The sequence below is a fragment of the Sceloporus occidentalis genome, unplaced genomic scaffold, assembly GCF_023333645.1.
Source record: "Sceloporus occidentalis isolate IW3139 unplaced genomic scaffold, rSceOcc1.0.p SCAF_4, whole genome shotgun sequence".
Classification (NCBI taxonomy): Eukaryota; Metazoa; Chordata; class Lepidosauria; order Squamata; family Phrynosomatidae; genus Sceloporus; species Sceloporus occidentalis.
The window spans coordinates 91,467,929-91,486,425 of NW_028316984.1; the positions used below are offsets into that span (position 1 = coordinate 91,467,929).

Below are 18,497 nucleotides of genomic sequence, written 5' to 3' on the forward strand. Positions count from 1 at the left end.
GTTTCCCTGCCCTGCCCTCCATGGCCCTCCTCTGCGGGGGGGGGGGTGAGGGCGACCAGGAACAGGGGGAGCCCGCCAAAAGGCTGCCCAAGCTGGCTCTCTGTGGCGCTGAAGGAGCCCCGGAATAAGCCCCAGAGAAGGGGGAGGGGGAGGGGGAGGGAGCCTTTCCCCGACCCCCCCCCCACCTCCTTCTCCTTCTCCCCGCCTTCCTTGGCTCCAGCCTTTCCCTCCTTTGCCTCCGTCCTAATCGGCTTGCTCCGTCCGGGGGCTGACCCACTTGTGGCGGACTCTGCCTCAGGAGACCTCGGGGCCAGCGGCGGAGCTCCCCATTCACTCCCTGGCTGCTGCCCCAAAGAAGGAAGGAGGGCTCCGTGGGGCCCTCAGGGGCCTCTCTGCCCACTCTTTCCAAAGGAGAGAGAAAACTTTGCCCCCCTTTCAGCCCCGAAGAGCTCTCCTTCCCTCCTTCCTCCAGGGACCAAAGCCCCGGCTTTGGGGCTTCCTCCTCCTGCTGGGAGGGGGAGGATGGAGTGGAGCAGCCTGGGGGCTCTGGGGCTTCCTCGCCCCCCTCGGGGGAACTGAGACACCCCCAAAAGAAGCTCCTTTCTCTGCTCTCCTCGCCCCCTCCGAAGAAGACTCGGGGGAGCCGGAGCCCATGAGGAGGGGCCTTCCCTGCCCCAAGCGCCCCTCTCGGCCCCTGAAGGCGGCCATGGGCTCCAACGAGACCTGGGACCCCCCCTCCAACGCCTCCTCCTCCTCCTCCTGCTGCCCGGCTGCCCCCGAAGCCTCCCAGGAGCCGGAGCCCCACTTCGCCGCCCTGGTCTTCGGGGTCTTCCTCATCCTCTTCATCCTCAGCGGGAACCTGCTGGTCTGCCTCAGCGTCTGCACCGAGAAGGCCCTCAAGACCACCACCAACTACTTCATCGTCAGCCTCGCCGTCGCCGACCTCCTGCTGGCCCTCCTCGTCCTCCCGCTCTACGTCTACTCCGAGGTAAGGCCAGCCAGCAGCCCCGACAGCCGCAGAAAGCGCCCCCTCCTCCTTCAGCCCTTCATCAAGCTCTGGGTACGAAGAAAAGGTCCCAGGAGGTGCACCTGGCCCCCAGGACTTGGGCACAAAGGCTGCACAGGGCAGGCTTTGCATTGCAGGGGAGACTGCCATGCCCCTCTGCAGCCTTATGGGGACATTGAGGCTCCTGTCACTGCCTTTGAGCTCCACAGTGGAACACACGCTCCTTCTTTGCAGGTCTTGAAACAGAGATTGTGAGTCCCTGCATGGCAGACTGGAGGGCCCTTGGGGTCTCTTCTAACTCGATGGAGTTTATCAGACAAGGGAAATTGGAAGTATAATCCAATAGTATAAAGCAATCTGAACGCAATTATGGGGTTTCACGTTACAACACGCAATTTGGGCAAGCAATTTTGGGCAATGGCAAGCTATTTTTGAGCAATGGGAAGTCAGTTCGAACGCAATTCCAATTCACATAAATTTTCTGAACTTGCAAATTCAGGTGAATGCATTCTGGCCCCACTTTCTTTTCATTCAAAATTAAGAGGAATTCCTCCCGTGTGATAAACTCCTCTGTCTGATGCATCGTGAGCCACAAGGGCTCACTTGGGAATGCAGGGTACACTCCCACTGCAGACCATGGCCTTTTGGGTGCAGAGGTGCTGAGCCCCCATTCTCTGAGAAGGACAATGTGTTCTTGCTTTCTTTCACAGACCAGCACAGTTCTACAGAATCAGTGTTGCAATTCTCTGCTGTTCTTCAAAGACATAGCCGTGTTAGTCCAGAAAGTCAGTATGCAAAGGGATCTTGCAGCACCTTTGGGAAGAAATTCACTCTTTTGGTTAGTCCCAAAGGTGCGGCAAGGTCCTTTTGTGTCCTGTGCTCGGTTTTTTAAAATAAATAAATAATTTGGCCAACTGTTCCATCATCTCTATTGCAGTCTATCATGTAACATGAATATTTATCTGATGTTGCCCAGGTTGAACATAATGATTCTGCTTATGATTTTAATGAAACAAAAATTTGAGTATTATTTATATAAGGCATTTGTTTATCGCCTCTACCCACCAGGGCTCCAAAGCAAGGTACAATGCTGGGGCGGTGGGAGGAAGCACCTGTATTCTTAAAATTTGCTTCAAGGTCTGGAAACCATGTCCTATGAGGAACGACTCAGGGAACTTGGGATGTTTAGCTTGGAGAAGAGAAGGTTAAGAGGTGATAGCCCTGTTTAAATACTTGAAGGGATGCTATATTGAAGAGGGAGCAAGCTTGTTTTCTGCTGCTCCAGAGAACAGGACCCGGAACAATGGATGCAAGCTCCAGGAAAAGAGATTCCACCTCAACATTAGGAGGAACTTCCTGACAGTAAGAGCTGTTCAACAGTGGAACACACTCCCTCAGAGTGTGGTGGAGTCTCCTTCCTTGGAGGTCTTTAAGCAGAGACTAGATGGCCATCTGTTGGGCATGCTTTGACTTAGATATCCTGCATGGCAGGGGGTGGATTGGATGGCCCTTGCGGTCTCTTCCAACACTACGATTCTATGATTCTATGATCGAGTTTAATACAAAATCGACAAAAACAGTAGTTCGTGGAAAAAGCCAAAGTTTGGTGATCAGTTACAAGTTTGTCTGGGATGTCCTCCTCAGTCTGAATATCAAGTTTGGCTAAATTCAGTTTCTAAATTGATTTTGCACTCCAAAGTAAATGTGAAATGTTTGCTTGGGAGGCATCCAAAGTTGTTGAAGGTCCAGGTCACAAACCTTGCTACATTTGCCATGTCGGTCTCATTAGACCACTCTGCATTCAAGCATGTGGATTTCTAGTCTAAGGGAGACAGACAATGTCTTCAAATTACAGGTATGTCAATCCAGCATGTTAAATGCACTAGCTTACTATACAAGGCTATGATTTGCACTTGCAACATTGAGTCTGCCTTATAGGGTTACTTGTGATGAGAACAATGCAAAATGTTGTGACACTTGTGTGTCATCCTGAGCTCATGGGAGGAAGGGCAAGGCAGAAATATAATGAAATAAATATTGCCAGGGAAGTGTTATTAAAATGTCTAGAAAAAGGCAGGTGCTTGATCAAGTATAATGTTATTCTGTGAGACTATGCACACAACACTTCAATTTGACAATACTACAACAGATTCAGGGTGGTTTGTCTTGCTATTTTGGCAGATGTACAGTCCTTCTTTCCAACACCTTGCCATTTTATTTTTACATATGAGAAATAGAGACTTGAAGAATGGGGATATACCCCAAAAGGAGAGCTGCAGAAGTGTGGTTTCTGCTTAGATCCAACACTGTCAAAATGTGAGGTCGAAGGCTTTCATGGCCGGCATACATAGTTTTTTGTGGGTTTTGGGGTCTATGAGGCCATGTTTTAGAAGAGTTTTTTTTCCTGATGTTTCCTCAGTAGCTGTGGCTGGCATCTTCAGAAGATGCCACAAAAACTACTGTCAAAATGTTAGGCAAGGTTGGATCCTAAGTACCTAAACTACAGTGGTCCTGTCACAGAGTCTATTGAAAATGTTGGAAGCATTTGTGCAAACAGTCATTTGATAAAGTTCACTAAAGCTTCTGGAATAAGAAATATGTTAGTCTTTATGGTACTACAAGATTTTTTTTTACTTTAGCTGCTGCAGACTGACATGGCTACCCCTCCAGAAAAGATGTGATGCAAGTGATTTAGAAGTGAAATTCATATGTTTTCTAATTAAGTTTCAGCACTTTGAATTTTATGGATTTCTGTAATATAAATGCTGTTAGATAGAGTTTGAAGTCAAAAGTCAGTGCCACTGAGTTTTCTAGATTGCATCCCAAGATATGCCGTTTAAGATTTTCATATGGAAGAGGTGGGTGAATCTCATACAAAATGTTTTCATCATTAGAGGCTGGAGCAAATGGAAGTACCATTGATGCTAATTTAAATTAGGAAGCTGATGCAGAGAAGGGTTACAGTGCCTGGGGGACCATGGATTCTCAAATAAGTACAAATGATGAAGGAGCCTACTGTGTCTGTCTGGCAGATGAAACAAATATTTATATTCTGGTTTGCACATCTGGAAAACCTCTTGCTCTTGAGCTACGCAATTGTTTTCAAGGCATTGGAGGCATGTGGTCCAGGCAGGAAGGAGTAATGAATGTCTCATCCTAAAACTTAAGATCATGGACCATCCCCTTTGTTATTGGAAATCTGGGATATCTAAGGCAGATATCGCAGATAAGATGGATAGGAAGCTGGGATTAGGAACTTAGAGGTAAATGCACAATTTTCCAGACTTGTTTACTTGCAGGGTCTAAGGGTGATTTTTTCAGATCTCAGTATATATGTGCATCTGTATGTCAAATGTATGTGTTGAAAGGTCTCTGTTTTTCCAGCTGAAAAATAATGTTCAAGGTAGGTGTGCCAATTGCTCTTAGATCTGATTCAAAGTCATTTGAAGTTAATGGAAGTCTTGTGAGGCAGAGGTGTGAGAGGAGCTAAATGTGGAGTAGATTGAATGTCAGGAATATGTATTAGAATATGAATTAGAAACAGTGATGCGCCACATAGTGCACCCTATTATTATCCATTATCTTAGCAGGCTGTTATTAGTCAAAAAAAGCACTCATGTTTCCAAGGGTACTTCTCATTTAAAGAAGAAAAGAAGCCTGTTGAGCTAATACATTCTTTCAATGGATATACTAATGAATACAGCTATTCTGTAAGTTTTGCTGAGGACCTGAGCATGCTTTTTGATCATCAAATGAGCAGTTGTATATTTATGTTCAAAAATACACCATTCTTTGTACATGCAGTTGTGAAGGGCTCATTCTGGCTTTTTCTAGTATTCTTTGTTCTTAAATGTCAAAAGAAAGAAAAAAGTCAATAGGACTTTATTTCAGTTCTTTTCAGTCTATTGCATCACTCACGTCCCCTTTGAAATACCATAAGCCATCCCTGATGTCCTTCAGATACATTGGACTGTTATTTCCATGATGAGAGTTGTTTTTCTCTAGTACATGTAGATAGTTCATTTCTTCACCTCATCCTTTCATTTTTATGCCTGTAATATGAGAATAGCAAAACAATAAGAGCTGCAGCGTACAAAACAGAATGGATCAAAAGCTCCTCAGTAGCTTTCACTCAAGGGCTTCAATCTAATTGCTTGTCCTAACTAGAGTAGACTCATTCAGTAATTGAGAACTGCATACAAGCTCATTTACCATTCAACAGTTGACTCAGTTGGACTACTCTAGTTGGGATTAGTGGTTGGGTTTAGCCCCAAATTTGATGTAGCAATGTTACCAATGTCTCTAATGTGAATCAAGGTTAAGAGTCCAATTTTGGTCAGTCAGAATGACATACTGTGAAGAGTGCAAGGCCAAAAAGAAAAGCAACATTTTGAACCACATAGGGTTTGTATAATTTGCTGAGCAAGATTTTGAAAAATGATACCTGCTTGGTATCATACTCATACTCCAAAAACTCACAGCCAGAATTTCTGCTTAGACAGAATTTTCCAGTATGCCAGGCTAAATCGGTTAAGAGATAGCACACAGAGTAAGGACATTTGTACATGGTGTCCAAAGCGTTTGAAAGCCAGGTCAAGAGGCAAGCAGGATTTACTAAAGGTTTATGAGATTACTGTGGCCTGGAAGTGGAGAGCCAGTTAACACAGTGGATTCTGGAACTGATGGGGTTGGGGTTGTGATGATGTTGTGATGTGATTACATGGCATTGATTTGTGGCACTACAGGAAAATGTTAGAAGCAGGTCTGTACAACATGCAGCTCACTGATTTTAATCCAGTCTACCCCTGTTTAGTGCATCCTCACCCTGCCCTGTTTCTACAGTCCCGGGCAGGTAGCAGTTGAGTAAAACAGGTTTACTGAACTGCTGGCATCTGCCTTTACTTTGGTGAATCAAAATGTGTACAGGCTTGTCCTACAAGATTTTGCAGTCTGATGATATAATTGGTTACATTGAAAATGAAGTGGAGAAGCAGTGGCCTTTTTGCCTTTAAAAAGTAATTATTTTCTGCTTCCGCTGGGCTTATAAGGTTAACATCCCAACAGAAGCATAAAGAAACCCTGGTGGCATAATTTAGCAGAGGGACCACAAATGTTACCATTAATGGTAAAGTATGTAGTATTGTGTGTAATCATACGGGAATGGAAAACATTTTCAGTGTATTATATAAATGCTTACAATTACTAATAACTGACCATGTAAACATGTTTGAGAGGAAATGTTGCAATGGTCATTTATCTGCAATTGTAAGTGTCAAAAATGATTCTGTATATCCGGACTCATCCAGTCTAAATACCCTAAAGGCACCTGATCCCATCTGCTCTTGGAAGCTAAGCAGGGTCAGCTCTGGTTAGTATTTGAATGGGAGAGTGCCAATGAATACCAGGTGCCGTAGGCTATATTTCAGAGGAAGGAAATGGCAAAACCATCTCTGAGTATTCCTTGCTTAAGAAAACCCTATGAAATTCATTGGGTTGCCATAAGTTGACAAAGTGTGCAAAGTGCAAAGTGTGCCCATTTCTAAAACTATCCTGTACATGTGTGATAGGGATCTGTTTGGACAACTAGATATAACCCTTTTCTGGTGGAGCATGAGGAGTATCCAGCTCATTCAGGATAGACAAATATGAATGCAGTGGCCCATTGAGATATCAAGGATCCAAATGACATAAGACTATCTGTATAAATGTATCTTACAAGAGTCTGTAGCCCATATATAGAAATAGCATGTACCTAAGAAGTGAAAGGTGCATGTCTTGCAAATGGAATTTGTATACCCAGAGTCAGCCCTCTGTATCCATAGGTTCTTTATCAATAGATTCAACCATCCACAGCTTGAATTTTTTTTTTAAATTCCAAAAAGCAAACCTTGATTTTGTTGTTTTATATAAGGCACAACATTTTACTATGGAATTGTATTTAATGGGACTTGAGCATCCATGGATTTTGGTATCCATGAGGGGTCCTGGACTCAATCCCTAGTGGATACCAAGGAGCCATTGTATATAGGTTTGTTCCTATCTTCCTTAGTGTCATTTCCCTGTGTTGCTTATCTCACAGCTGTCATTTTGTTCTTCCCCCCCAAAATTCTGTGCTTTCCTTCATTTCTGTATACAACAGTTGCTGCTATTAAAATAACAGTTTTAAGACCTTGTTTTGGGGACCTTCTTCCCTCTGATTCTAATACCGTTAGATACAGCCTCCTAGTCATATAATATCTATAATCTAGAGATGTTTGCAAGTAGTTTGCTCTCCCCTGCTGCTTGCAAGTTATGGGAATGTTTCTAATAGTTCTTGGAGAGGTACCATCACTTTTAATGAATACTGTAAGGTTAGTTGTTGGTGGGCTGCAGATTTAGCCCACTGAAAGTCAAAGGTCTGGGGATCAGATTCTCTTTTTTTCTTATACCTAAGACTAGATAATTTTGTTTTCCAGATCTCATTGCACAATGGCTTTGGCATGTAATTTATTTTTTAACCAGGCTATGGATTTGATCCAGACTAAGGACCTATACAGACTGGCACTTTGTGCCGGCCTGTGGGCAGAGCCAGGGTGTAGCATCCTCATGCTGGATACCCTAACCCTCCCCAGGGTGCCATTTTGGCATGTGCCATCATGGCGTGACTGCAGCACTGCATCCACATGATGCAGCGCCGAAGGAGCATCGTAAAGCCGCACCGCAGCGGCTATGGTGCCTCTTGGAAAGAGAAAAAAGGAGCTGCTTTTTGTGGCTCCTTTTTGCGCTCTCCAGAGGCCGGATCAGGGCCATGGTGTGAGGTTGCTGAGGCCCTGATCCATTCAGCGGCTACATGCCATCCATCTGAACACCTCCTATGTTAGTTGTGCTTAGTTCCTTTTGAAACTTGTGGCACTTAGTAATGATTTTTTTTTTTTTTACGTTGATTTCCAGGATACCTAAATGTAATAAACTTTTACAGTGCAACCTTTATATCTGTGCATGTTTCCACAGACATATTCCCTGTAGAATATAGGGGAATTTAGTTCCAGTGAAGCATGTATAGGATTGCATCCTTTGTTCGAATCTAACCTATTGTGTTTAGTGCAATAGCTATACATGAGATAAATTGTATGGAAATTGTGCCTTAACGCTATGTTTTGTGAGAAGGATATCACATCTTCCCTGTGCCCAACTTGCTGCAATATTGGATCATCAAGATAACTTGGATGCTTCTTCCCACAGCTTCATCTCATGCTTCCATTGTCGTCATGATTTATGGAATGGAGCTGTATAATTGTCACAGGAACCTATGGTAGCTGTGACAGTGGAACAGCTCCTTCCTGTATGCCTGCCCAATTTTGTGATTTTTGTGAAGTCAAAGGCTTTCACAGCCAGCATCCATAGTTTTTTGTGGGGTTTTTTGGACTATGTGCAAATCACTTCCTCTCAACCAACAGTCACACAGTATATATACCCCACACCACTCTCTGAAGATGCCAGCCACAGATGCAGATGAAACTTCAGGAATAAATTCTTCCAGAATATGGCTACATAGCCTGAAAAATCTACAAAAGACGATTTGTGATTTTTGAAAAAGGCTTCCTTCCATTTGAAGATTTCTGCCAGGTGTAAGCCACATGTAATTCCAATGTCTTTTTTTTTTTTGCATCCTCAATAAAGCTCCCCAAATCTACCCTCCATTGGCATTTTTGAGGATTTCTCCCCAAAATGCCTTCTAGTTTTAGAGGTCTCCAGGGAGCATCTACACTGATGACATAATGCTGTTGCTCCATGCTATGGAATTCTGGGATTTGTAGTTTCAGTTTCTTTAGCCTTCTCTGCCCGAGAGTGCTGGTGCCCCACAAAACTACAAATCCCAGTGAGTCCTGATGTTTCACCTGCATTGAGCCAGGCGATCTGAAGCTGGATTATTTCTGCAGTAGGTTTTGGACCCTAGTCATAGTTAGAATAGAACTATTCAGAACCGAAGAGGTTAATGTTGTCATTACTTGACAAAGTCTGCTTCCAGCCCTGTGTTAAGACCGATGGATTAATCTTGTACTACTACCCCCTTGGAGAGTGGTGAGGTCCCCTTCTGTGGAGGTTTTTAAACAGAGGCTGGATGGCTATCTGTTGGGAGTGCTTTGATTGTGAATTCCTGCATGGCAGGGGGTTGGACTGGATGGCCCTTGTGGTCTCTTCCAACTCTACGATTCTATGATTTAATGAGTGCTGGGGACAAAACCTTGCCCTCTCAAGTCCATTAAAGGTACCCATTCCTTGGTTGGGCAGCTTATAGGTAACAAGTAATATTGCACACCCACCACCATCACCATCTTGTACAAGTACACAGCTGAGAATCCTTTCATCTATTATTTCTCAAGATGTATGACATGGTGGATAAGCATTTTTTTTCTTTCTAGTGTGCCAGGGACCAATACCATATATTTTGTCATATTATTATTGTATTGTTATATTGACATGGTTTTTTGGACACTTACAAGACACTGCAGCAAGTTAAAACTAAGTTTTCCTTATCTCAAGTGAACTTTCCCTCCAATAAGATCAACTGCACCTTTTGAGCTAAAGGGATCATTGTTCAAGATTCCTGCCTGTTTTACAGTAACAAAACCTAGAATGTTGGCCTTCTGTCCCATTATAGAAATATGTTTTCTTATTAGCTTTATTGAATTTGAATTTGAGCTTTAATATTACAGGTGGACTACTCTGAAAATCTATAAGCCTATTTTTTAACAAAATCTTCCCTTTTTCAGTTGCCTACATAAATGAACCAAATTCTAATCCTCAGACTGGGATAAAGCCAAAGTAAGGGGCTGTGCAGACAGCCCAGAAGGTGCGGCCTCCAGCCACCCCTTTTACTGCCAGATTGGATCTGTGACAACTGCATGCTGCAGCCCCAATTTGGCCTTTGCAGGGTGCAAATAGGAGCCGCAAAAAAGGCTCCTTTTTGTGCTCTGCGAATTGCGCAATAGCTGCGGCACTGAAGCTTTATGATGCTCCTTTGGTGCTGTGTCATGTGGATGCAGTGCCAAAGGAGCACCATGACACCGCACACTGTGTGGAATGGAGTGCAGCATCCAGTGTTGCCAACAAGCCTCGGAGATAATTCCTGGAAATGTTTGTCCAAAACCCGCTGAATCCCCCCAGATCAGACGGACTATTCAGTCACAATTCCCGGAAAATTCCCATAATGTTAAAATGGCGGATGTTTTGCAAATAAACGTAAACATAATTGAATAAAAATAATTGTAACTTATTTCAACCCTCAAAATCACCATTGAACCAAACAAAGAATCTTTCAGTCCTTTTAAGATATTTATTTTGACATGAAGGGGGCTCAGGAAGCTTTATGCCAAATAGAAAAGTGTTAGGCTGCAACCGCACTGCAGAAATAAATCCAGTTTGACACCCTTTTAATTGCCATGGCTCAGTGCTAGGGAATCCTGGGAATTCTAGTTTTCAGAGACATTTAACCTTCTCTCTCAGCAAACTATGGTGTGACAACAAACTACAATTCCCAGGATTTCATAGCACTGGGCCATGGCAGAAAAAACGGTGTGAAACTGGATTGTCTCTGGAGTCTGGAGTGAAGATGCAGCCTGAGTTGGGTCCAAGACACACTGCAGAAATAATCCAGTTTGAGACTGCTTTAACTTCCCTGGCTCAGTGCTAGGGAACCCTGGGAAGTGTAGTTTTGTGAGAAAGAGCTCTGGTGCCACAATGAACTACAATTCCCAGGATTCCCTAGCACTGAGCCAGGAGAGTTAAAGCGGTCACAAACTGGATTATTTCTGCAGTGTTTTGGACCTTTGTTATTAAAAATGCTCAAGGTCCAATCCATACTGCAGAAATAATCCAGTTTGAGACCACTTTAACTGCCCTGGCTCAGTGCTAGGGAACCCTGGGAAGTGTAGTTTTGTGAGAAAGAGCTCTGGTGCCACAATGAACTACAATTCCCATGCATCTGAGGAAATACGCTTAAGTCTAGGAAAGCTCATGCTGCCAACTTTTCTTTCAGTGAGACTCAAAGGTGCTGCAAGATCTCTCTATCATCATCACCATTATTATCATTATTAAATCCAAATGCAGCTGAAGAACTGGACTTAAATTGGCAACACTGATATCCTGTAGACTCATTCTCTGGGGCTGTGATCTGGAAGCGTGGAGGCAATTCCCTTGTTCAACCAGGGAATCCTGGGAATTGTAGTTTGTTGTGACATGTTGAGACACTGCTTTTACCGGCAGCCAGGGCTCCATGCATGAAATTCTGGGCTTGGTGGTTTGTTGTGCCCAGAATCCCATCATCGCAGGGAGCCTTGCAGTTAGAAGCAGTGCCAAACTGGATTATTTCTGCAGTATGGATGGCAATGGAAAAGAGAACGAAAAAGAGAGCCACAAAACAAAATTCTGGGAAGACAGGGCAGGGATGCCAACTTACCAGGTGCTCTGCCCATGCTCAGAGGCATATTTAATCACTAACACACACACACACTCAGGGACATCACATTCACATCACACAACCCAAATGGTCCTCACAGTACAACAACGACCCTGAGAGGTAGGCTTGGGGCACTCTGCCCAAGCTCAGGAATTCATAAATTCAAATGTCACTCTCAGGCAGACACAGAAGTCCATAACATCAAGCCATGATACCATGATCAAGTATTGCCTTTGTGTGCCTTAAAATTTATGTCTTACTTGGAAATCCAAGGCAATTGGGATTAAGCCAGCCAAGATCCCTCCCTCCCTCTCTCCAGCACTGCAGCCACTGTGCTTTCCCCTGGAGCCTGAGAATGCCTGAGGGTGGGGGGGGGGGCAATCACTGTCCTCTCTCTGATTGGCTGAACTATTCCTCCAAACATTTGGGGTTTGCTTGGGCTTGCTCCGTCCTGGCTCTCAGAGGGAGTCATTAGAGAGAGAGAGAGAGAGAGAGTTTTTTCTCCAGCCCAGGGTTGGTTGCTCTGCAGCAGTCTGGAGCTGAAATGGGCCAAAGTCGCCGAAAAGGCACTGAAAAAGAGCCAGGCGCGAAAATCACACGAAAAGCTCTGAAAAGTCCCCGTTTTCGTGTGAAAGTCGCGAAATTGGCAACACTGGCAGCATCATGCTGCTCTGGGGCAGAGTCAGGCCATGCATCATGTGGATGCTACATCCGAGTCCACCCCCAAGCCTGCCTTTAAGGCCAGTGTGCATAGGGCCTAAATCTCAACCTAGAAAAAAAGCTATAACCAAATAGGTTTTTTATCTAGAACTGTTACATTAAATCATAAGGATTCCAAATCTGGAAGTAGAAGTTGTGTTTATGTGTATTATGTGTATTATGTGTATAATTAGACAAATTTAATGCATTTCACCAGAATATCTATCATTCAGTGAGGGATCTTATATACAGGAGGTTTATAATTATAAGATTGGATATGGAGATTAATTTGGCTGCAAAGTCACTAGATAACATAAATATCTTAAATTGTTTTGGGACCTGGGGCACTGGGATCGTGGAGTTGCCATTGCAGGGGCAACTCCTGAGCAGTATCTTCTGGTGACTAAGAGTGGAGATGCGAACATGCGAATATCCGGTAACCCCCTTTTGTCATCCCAAGGCCCTGCCATGACTGGGCAAGGTTGGTCGATGCCAGATCCAGACACATGCAATGGACCAACCTCACCTATCAGCTATATTAAATAAGGCTGTGGCCTTTTCCTTCCAATTCATTGTCTGCATGTTTCCTGTTGCAGCATCCTCCCCCCTTCCCCCACAACTAACGTTGTTGTAACACTGAGTGATCTCTGGAAGATGGTTTATACGGGGAGATGGCTATAGCAAAGCACGTTTCGTATTTCTTCTCCCTTCTATCCACCATGAATATGTTAATCCTCACCTGATAGGTTTTATAGATTTCTGGTATCTTTGTGGATTGGAGTTTGTTGACCAGCCTATACAAATCTAATAAGAAAGAACTCTTGGTTAGTGTTTACCATAGTAACTGTTAGTGTTAGTTTGATGCTAGGAGGTTTTGTAGATGACAGGATAACTCTGTTTGAAAAGAGGATTGGAGTGATCCCACTGCCCACACCATGAGGCTAAATCGAACTGTTGCCTTAACTAGCAGTTGGATTTAGCCAAGTAGACACTTTAAATCAATTATATTTACATAAGAGTTGATTTAGTGTTGTTGCTGTAGTTGCGTGACTTCAAGTTGTTTCCAACTTATGGCAACCCTAAGGCGAACCTATCATGGGATTTTCATGGCAGGTTTCTTCCGAGGGTTTTGCCATTTCCATCCTCTTAGGCAGAGAGAGTGTGACTTGCCTAAGGTCGCCCAGTGGGGTTATATGGGTGAGCTGGGATTCGAAGAGTTGTAGTCCAATGTTCAAACCACTACGCTGCGCCTGCTCTCAAGTGTTGATTTGCCATTCACCAATTGTTTCAATAAGTTCAGTTTTTGAACTAAGACACACACACACACCAGTTTCTCACCTCTGAGAGCTAAACTACAAATCTTAATGGAAACACTGGTCTTGTTCTGGTGATTTTTGATGTACTTTTCTCAGAGCTTGGAAGTAATGAGTTGCAAGTAACCTGTAATGGGTCAGTCAGTCTGCTGTCTTTCAAAGAGGGCAGAACAGAATTGCATCACAAAGGTAACATGAGGGAACAAAGTTGGTTTATTTTTTAAGTTATATTTCTTCTAGAAGAGCTTCATTGGAATCATTTTGACAGAATTTTGAACAAATTGTTGATGTTTCATGCTATTTTCATCAATCTTGTTTATTAAAACAAGTAAATAACAAACTATTAAGTGACAGTGTAACATTTTAACACTGAACAAGTAATGGGAATGAGTTATGTATTAAAAGTATCTTTCCACGCTTAGGTTTTTGTTGTATATCACATCAGATGTAAGGGCTGCATAAGAAATACAAAATGTAAATAGAGTTAGAGTCTGATAGAGAGGGTTGGCAGCTTTGTTGTTTTCTCCCTGTATGTTTTATTTCTAACTGCCAAACCAGAAAAAAATGTACTGCAAGCCATTTGGAGAAAACAGAACACTATGGATTGACTTTCTCTTTCTATTAGGATCCTCATAGCTCTTTATATCATCTCTAGTGTGAATTCTATTAGTATTGGATGAAAATGATGCCAGCAGGCAGTCCATTTAACATTAAATCTCAGATGCTGGTGAAACGTCAGAAAGAAACTCTGCTAGAACATGGCCACATAGCCCGAAAAACCCACAAAAAACTAATATCTCTTTCTTTGCTTGGTTGCTGGTTGCCTATTCAGTCAAGCCTAGGTTAAACTTTTAACTACTTATTTTTAATACAGTTCATTAAGAACTAAGAGTGAATCATCAGTGGTTAACTGAGTGGTCCCCTCCCCTTGCTGGTTTTTATGTTTTTTGCTTGCTGGGGATGACGTGTGGAATAGGCAGTGACACTCCATAACAAATCAAGTGTGGTTTAATCATTCCACAGGGAAAGCCAAAGTTTGCACAGCCTTGCTGGGGCTTTCTATCCCCAGTGGTAATATATAGTAAGTGCTGTGTTGATTCTGTCTTTCTTTTTATCTTTACTCTGCTTAAATATATTTATAATATTACACTGCATGAATAATATGTCAAAGATTCATTACACAGCAGCCATGGCAGGTTATTGCAAGGATAAGAAACTTTGGGCCTGTTCCAGCTATGGAATAGAGCGAATTGCCGATTGGTGTAAATAACCCTCGTTCGCATTTGAAATCAGTTCCTGTTGCAATGTGATCAAATACTGTCATGATAAAGCAAGGCAAAGGCAAAATCCCCAGCTTATTCAGAGAGTAGTCTTTATGTGGTTCTTTTCAGAAGAATCGATTCTGAAGAGAGTTCAATAAGTGGGAACAACAGATCAGAATCGATTTATTCTGGAGGGGAGGGATGAATGGCAGAAGGGTGTTTACCCTCCCTCCTCAGTTTTTGACATAACCATCATCCCACCCACCCACCCCGGTCAGTGCTGCCTTTGTGCTTGTTGTGCGACCAATGGCTGCATGTTTGTTTCTTTTTTTAAATAAAATTCATCGAAAATTCTATTCATTGATGTTGCAACTATTTGCAAAGGCAAGTATTTGCAAAACCAATCCCAATCTGTCTGGGAGGGACCCCTGGGGGGGTCTCCCTCTCCCTCTCCCCTCCTCTGCCATGTTTGGATCACTTACATCACTGATGATGCACAGATGATTGACATGCATTTTGAAGCGGTGCAAACCAGTGGGGACGACAATCACGCCAAAGAGAAGTAATTACAGGGTGGTAATGGAAAGATCTGCTTTCATAGTGGGAACGAGGGACCTTTTGTAATCAATTTACCAACACAGAGCAATGTAAGTGGGAATGAGCCCTTTGACACTCCAAATGTTTTGGCGGGCATCTCCCATCAGCCTCACTTAGCACAGCCAAAAAATGTGAGAGTTGTAGGCCAAAATAAGAAGGAAAAATTCCCTCACCCCTGGATCCCTGTGGGGTGCATCTCTTTTGACTCTTCAGATATGTCACAGTAATAAAATCCAGCAGTGACCCAAAAGCAGACACATTGACTGGGGTAGAGCCAGCGTTGCTGGACTCTTGAAAAACTTGCCATGAATCCTTGACAGGTTTTTTCTAACCAAGATCATGTTTATTTTTGGGTTTTAAGTGGTCTGAGTGTTGGACTCGGACTCTGGAGACCACTGTTCCAATCTTCACTCAGCCAAAGAAACCACTAAGTGGCCTTGGACAAATCACTCTGTCTCTCTCCCCTTGGCAAACCTTGCCAAGAAGACACTGTGATAGGTTTGCTTTAGGGTTGCCATAAGTTTAAAATGATTTGAAAGCACGCAGCAACAACAACAAATGAACATTTTATACAGTTTTAAATTTGTAGACAGTCTAATACTGGTTTAATCATAACTTTTGTATGTGTTTTAGCTGCAAGCATTTTTGCTTACTTTGTAAGCTGCCCTGAGTCCCAACTTTGATACAAAGGAAAGATAATAAATGAAGTGATTGATTAATTGACCCTCCTAGTTTGTCTAATGCTCTACCAGAATAGGACAAAATTATAGTGTCTACATATCTGACTTTACGGAAGTCAAAATGTGATCATTTTGACTGTGGCTTCTATGAATTCACAGTGCAGTTTTAAATTTCATGTGAAAAACCTTCAGAGTGAAAAGGGCAAGTTGTGTGATGAAAGCATTACAGGCTTGGAGCAGTGAGGCTCTGCTGGAAGTGCCCTCATCACATTCAGTTCAAGTATTCATCTTCAGGGCTCAGCTCAGGGAAAAATCTTATGAACAGCCAGCAGCCAATTATGTTTAGTGCTGGACCCCAGAAAAAAATTTCTCCTATTCCTAAAAGAGGTTTTTCATTAAGTTCTTTTTGTTAACTTTTATCCAGATAAAATGTATGCTTTCCATATCTGAGGCAGATATGAAATATGCCTCCCCCCAAACAAAAATGAGAATGGAAGTTTGCAATGAACATGACACTAGCTTCTAAGAAAAAACAACCTTATAGTAAATAATATCCTCTGGAAATACAGAGGGGGAATTGCAAAAACCAGAGATATAAAATTTCAAGAACATTTGAAACCATGGGAAATTTTTTCCTCTTTTTTTTCAGCAAAAACAGAAAACAGGAGAAAATGCAATGTTAGTGTGCTATTGTATAAATTTTTATTGTTGTTGTGTGTGTCCAAGTCATTTTTTAACTTATGTTGGCCCTAAGGTGAACCTATAATAGGGTTTTCTTGGCAGGTTTCTTCAGAGGGGAGTTGTTGTTGCCATCTTCTGAGACTGAGATAGTGTTACTTACTCAAGTCACCCATTGGGTTTTTAGGCTCAAGCAGGGAATCAATAATAATAATAATAATAATAATAATAATAATAATAAAATATTTATTTATATCCCGCCTCTTCCTTTTTGGGGATTGAGGCGGGTAACAACTGAGCTTAAAATACAAGTAAATAACAACAAGGTCTCCCCTCCCCCTATCCCACCCTCCTTAAAATATCAGTTTGTAAAATGAGATCAAGTAATACAACATCATAAAATATCAAAGAAACATTGTTCATTATACAGTGACAACAAAACATAGGAGCACATATGGACAGGTTTCCTCATTCATGACCTAGTTAGTCTGGATAGACAAGCCTGAAGAGAGTCATTTTACAGCCTTCTTAAAAGCCTCAATTGAGGATATTTGGTGGATTTCTTCAGGGAGGTTATTCCAGATTTTTGGAGCAGCAATGGAGAAGGTTCTTTGGGACGTTGCCACTAATCTAGTTCTTCTCGACTGTAAGAGAGTCTTCCCCGAAGAGCGGAGTGTGCGGGAAGGGTTGTATGGGAGGAGGCGTTCCTTCAAGTAAGCTGGACCCAAGCCATGTAGGGCTTTATAGGTAATAACCAACACCTTGTACTGTGCCCGGAAGCTAATAGGCAGACAATGTAATGCTTTTAGAATTGGTGTAATATGGTCAAATTTAGATTTTCCAATGACCAGTCTGGCTGCCATGTTTTGTACCAATTGAAGCTTCCGGACATGGCACAAGGGTTGCCCCATGTAGAGCACATTACAGAAGTTAAGACGAGAGGTTACCAGTGCATGTACAACCGTTTCTGGGTCCCGCTGCTACAGGTAGGGTCACATCTGGCATATCAGCCGAAGCTGATGATAGGCACTCCTGACCGTCACATCAACCTAAGATGACAGTTGAAGTGACGAATCCAGGAGTACCCCCAAGCTGCGAACACAGTCCTTTAGGGGGAATGTGACTCCGTCCAGGACAGGTGGACTTATCTCCATACCCGGAGGAGGGTTACCTATCACAAGTTCCTCCATTTTTTTTGTTTTTTGTTTTTTTATTATTCTGTTTATTTTCCCTCATCCAATCCATTACTGACCTCAGACAGTCATTCAGAGGGGAGATGCCCTTCTTGGTCCTGAAACAGCCCGAGACATAAAGAAGTAAATCTGGGTATTATCAGCATACTGATAACACCCAGCTCCATCTCTCTGGATGATCTCACCCAGTGGCTTCATGTAAATGTTAAACAGCATGGGGGACAGGATGGTGCCCTGAGGGACGTCAGATGTCAGTTCTCTCTTAGAAGAGCAGCTGTCCCCCAGCATCACCATCTGGAACCTTCCCAAGAGTAGGAACGGAATCACTGCAAAGTCGCACCTCCAATTCCTAACTCCTTCAGGCGTTCCAGAAGGATACCATGGTCTATGGTATCAAAGGCCGCTCAGAGGTCCAAGAGCACCAGCAAGGCCACACTTCCCCTGTCGATGCACAGACTGAGATCATCGACCAAGGCGACTAGGGCAGTCTCCACTCCACAAATCCTGATCTCCAGAGTTGTAGTCCTGATCTCCAGAGTTGTAGTCCAACACAGAAACCATTCTAGACCACGCTGCTGTGGCATAAATATATCATGTTTACTGTATGAAAAGCATAGATTATTTAGAAAAT

At 43.0% G+C, this 18,497-nt stretch overlaps 1 protein-coding gene across 1 annotated transcript in view; it reads left to right on the forward strand.

The window, feature by feature from the left end:
- The first annotated feature begins 232 nt into the window (after positions 1-232).
- LOC149314334 (dopamine receptor D4-like) overlaps positions 233-18,497 on the forward strand; it is a 58,984-nt gene continuing 40,719 nt past the window's right edge. The window contains exon 1 of the mRNA XM_089523430.1: positions 233-988. Within this exon, the coding sequence (XP_089379556.1) occupies positions 653-988 (336 nt within the window). The 5' untranslated portion in view covers positions 233-652. The remainder of the gene's footprint in view (positions 989-18,497) is intronic.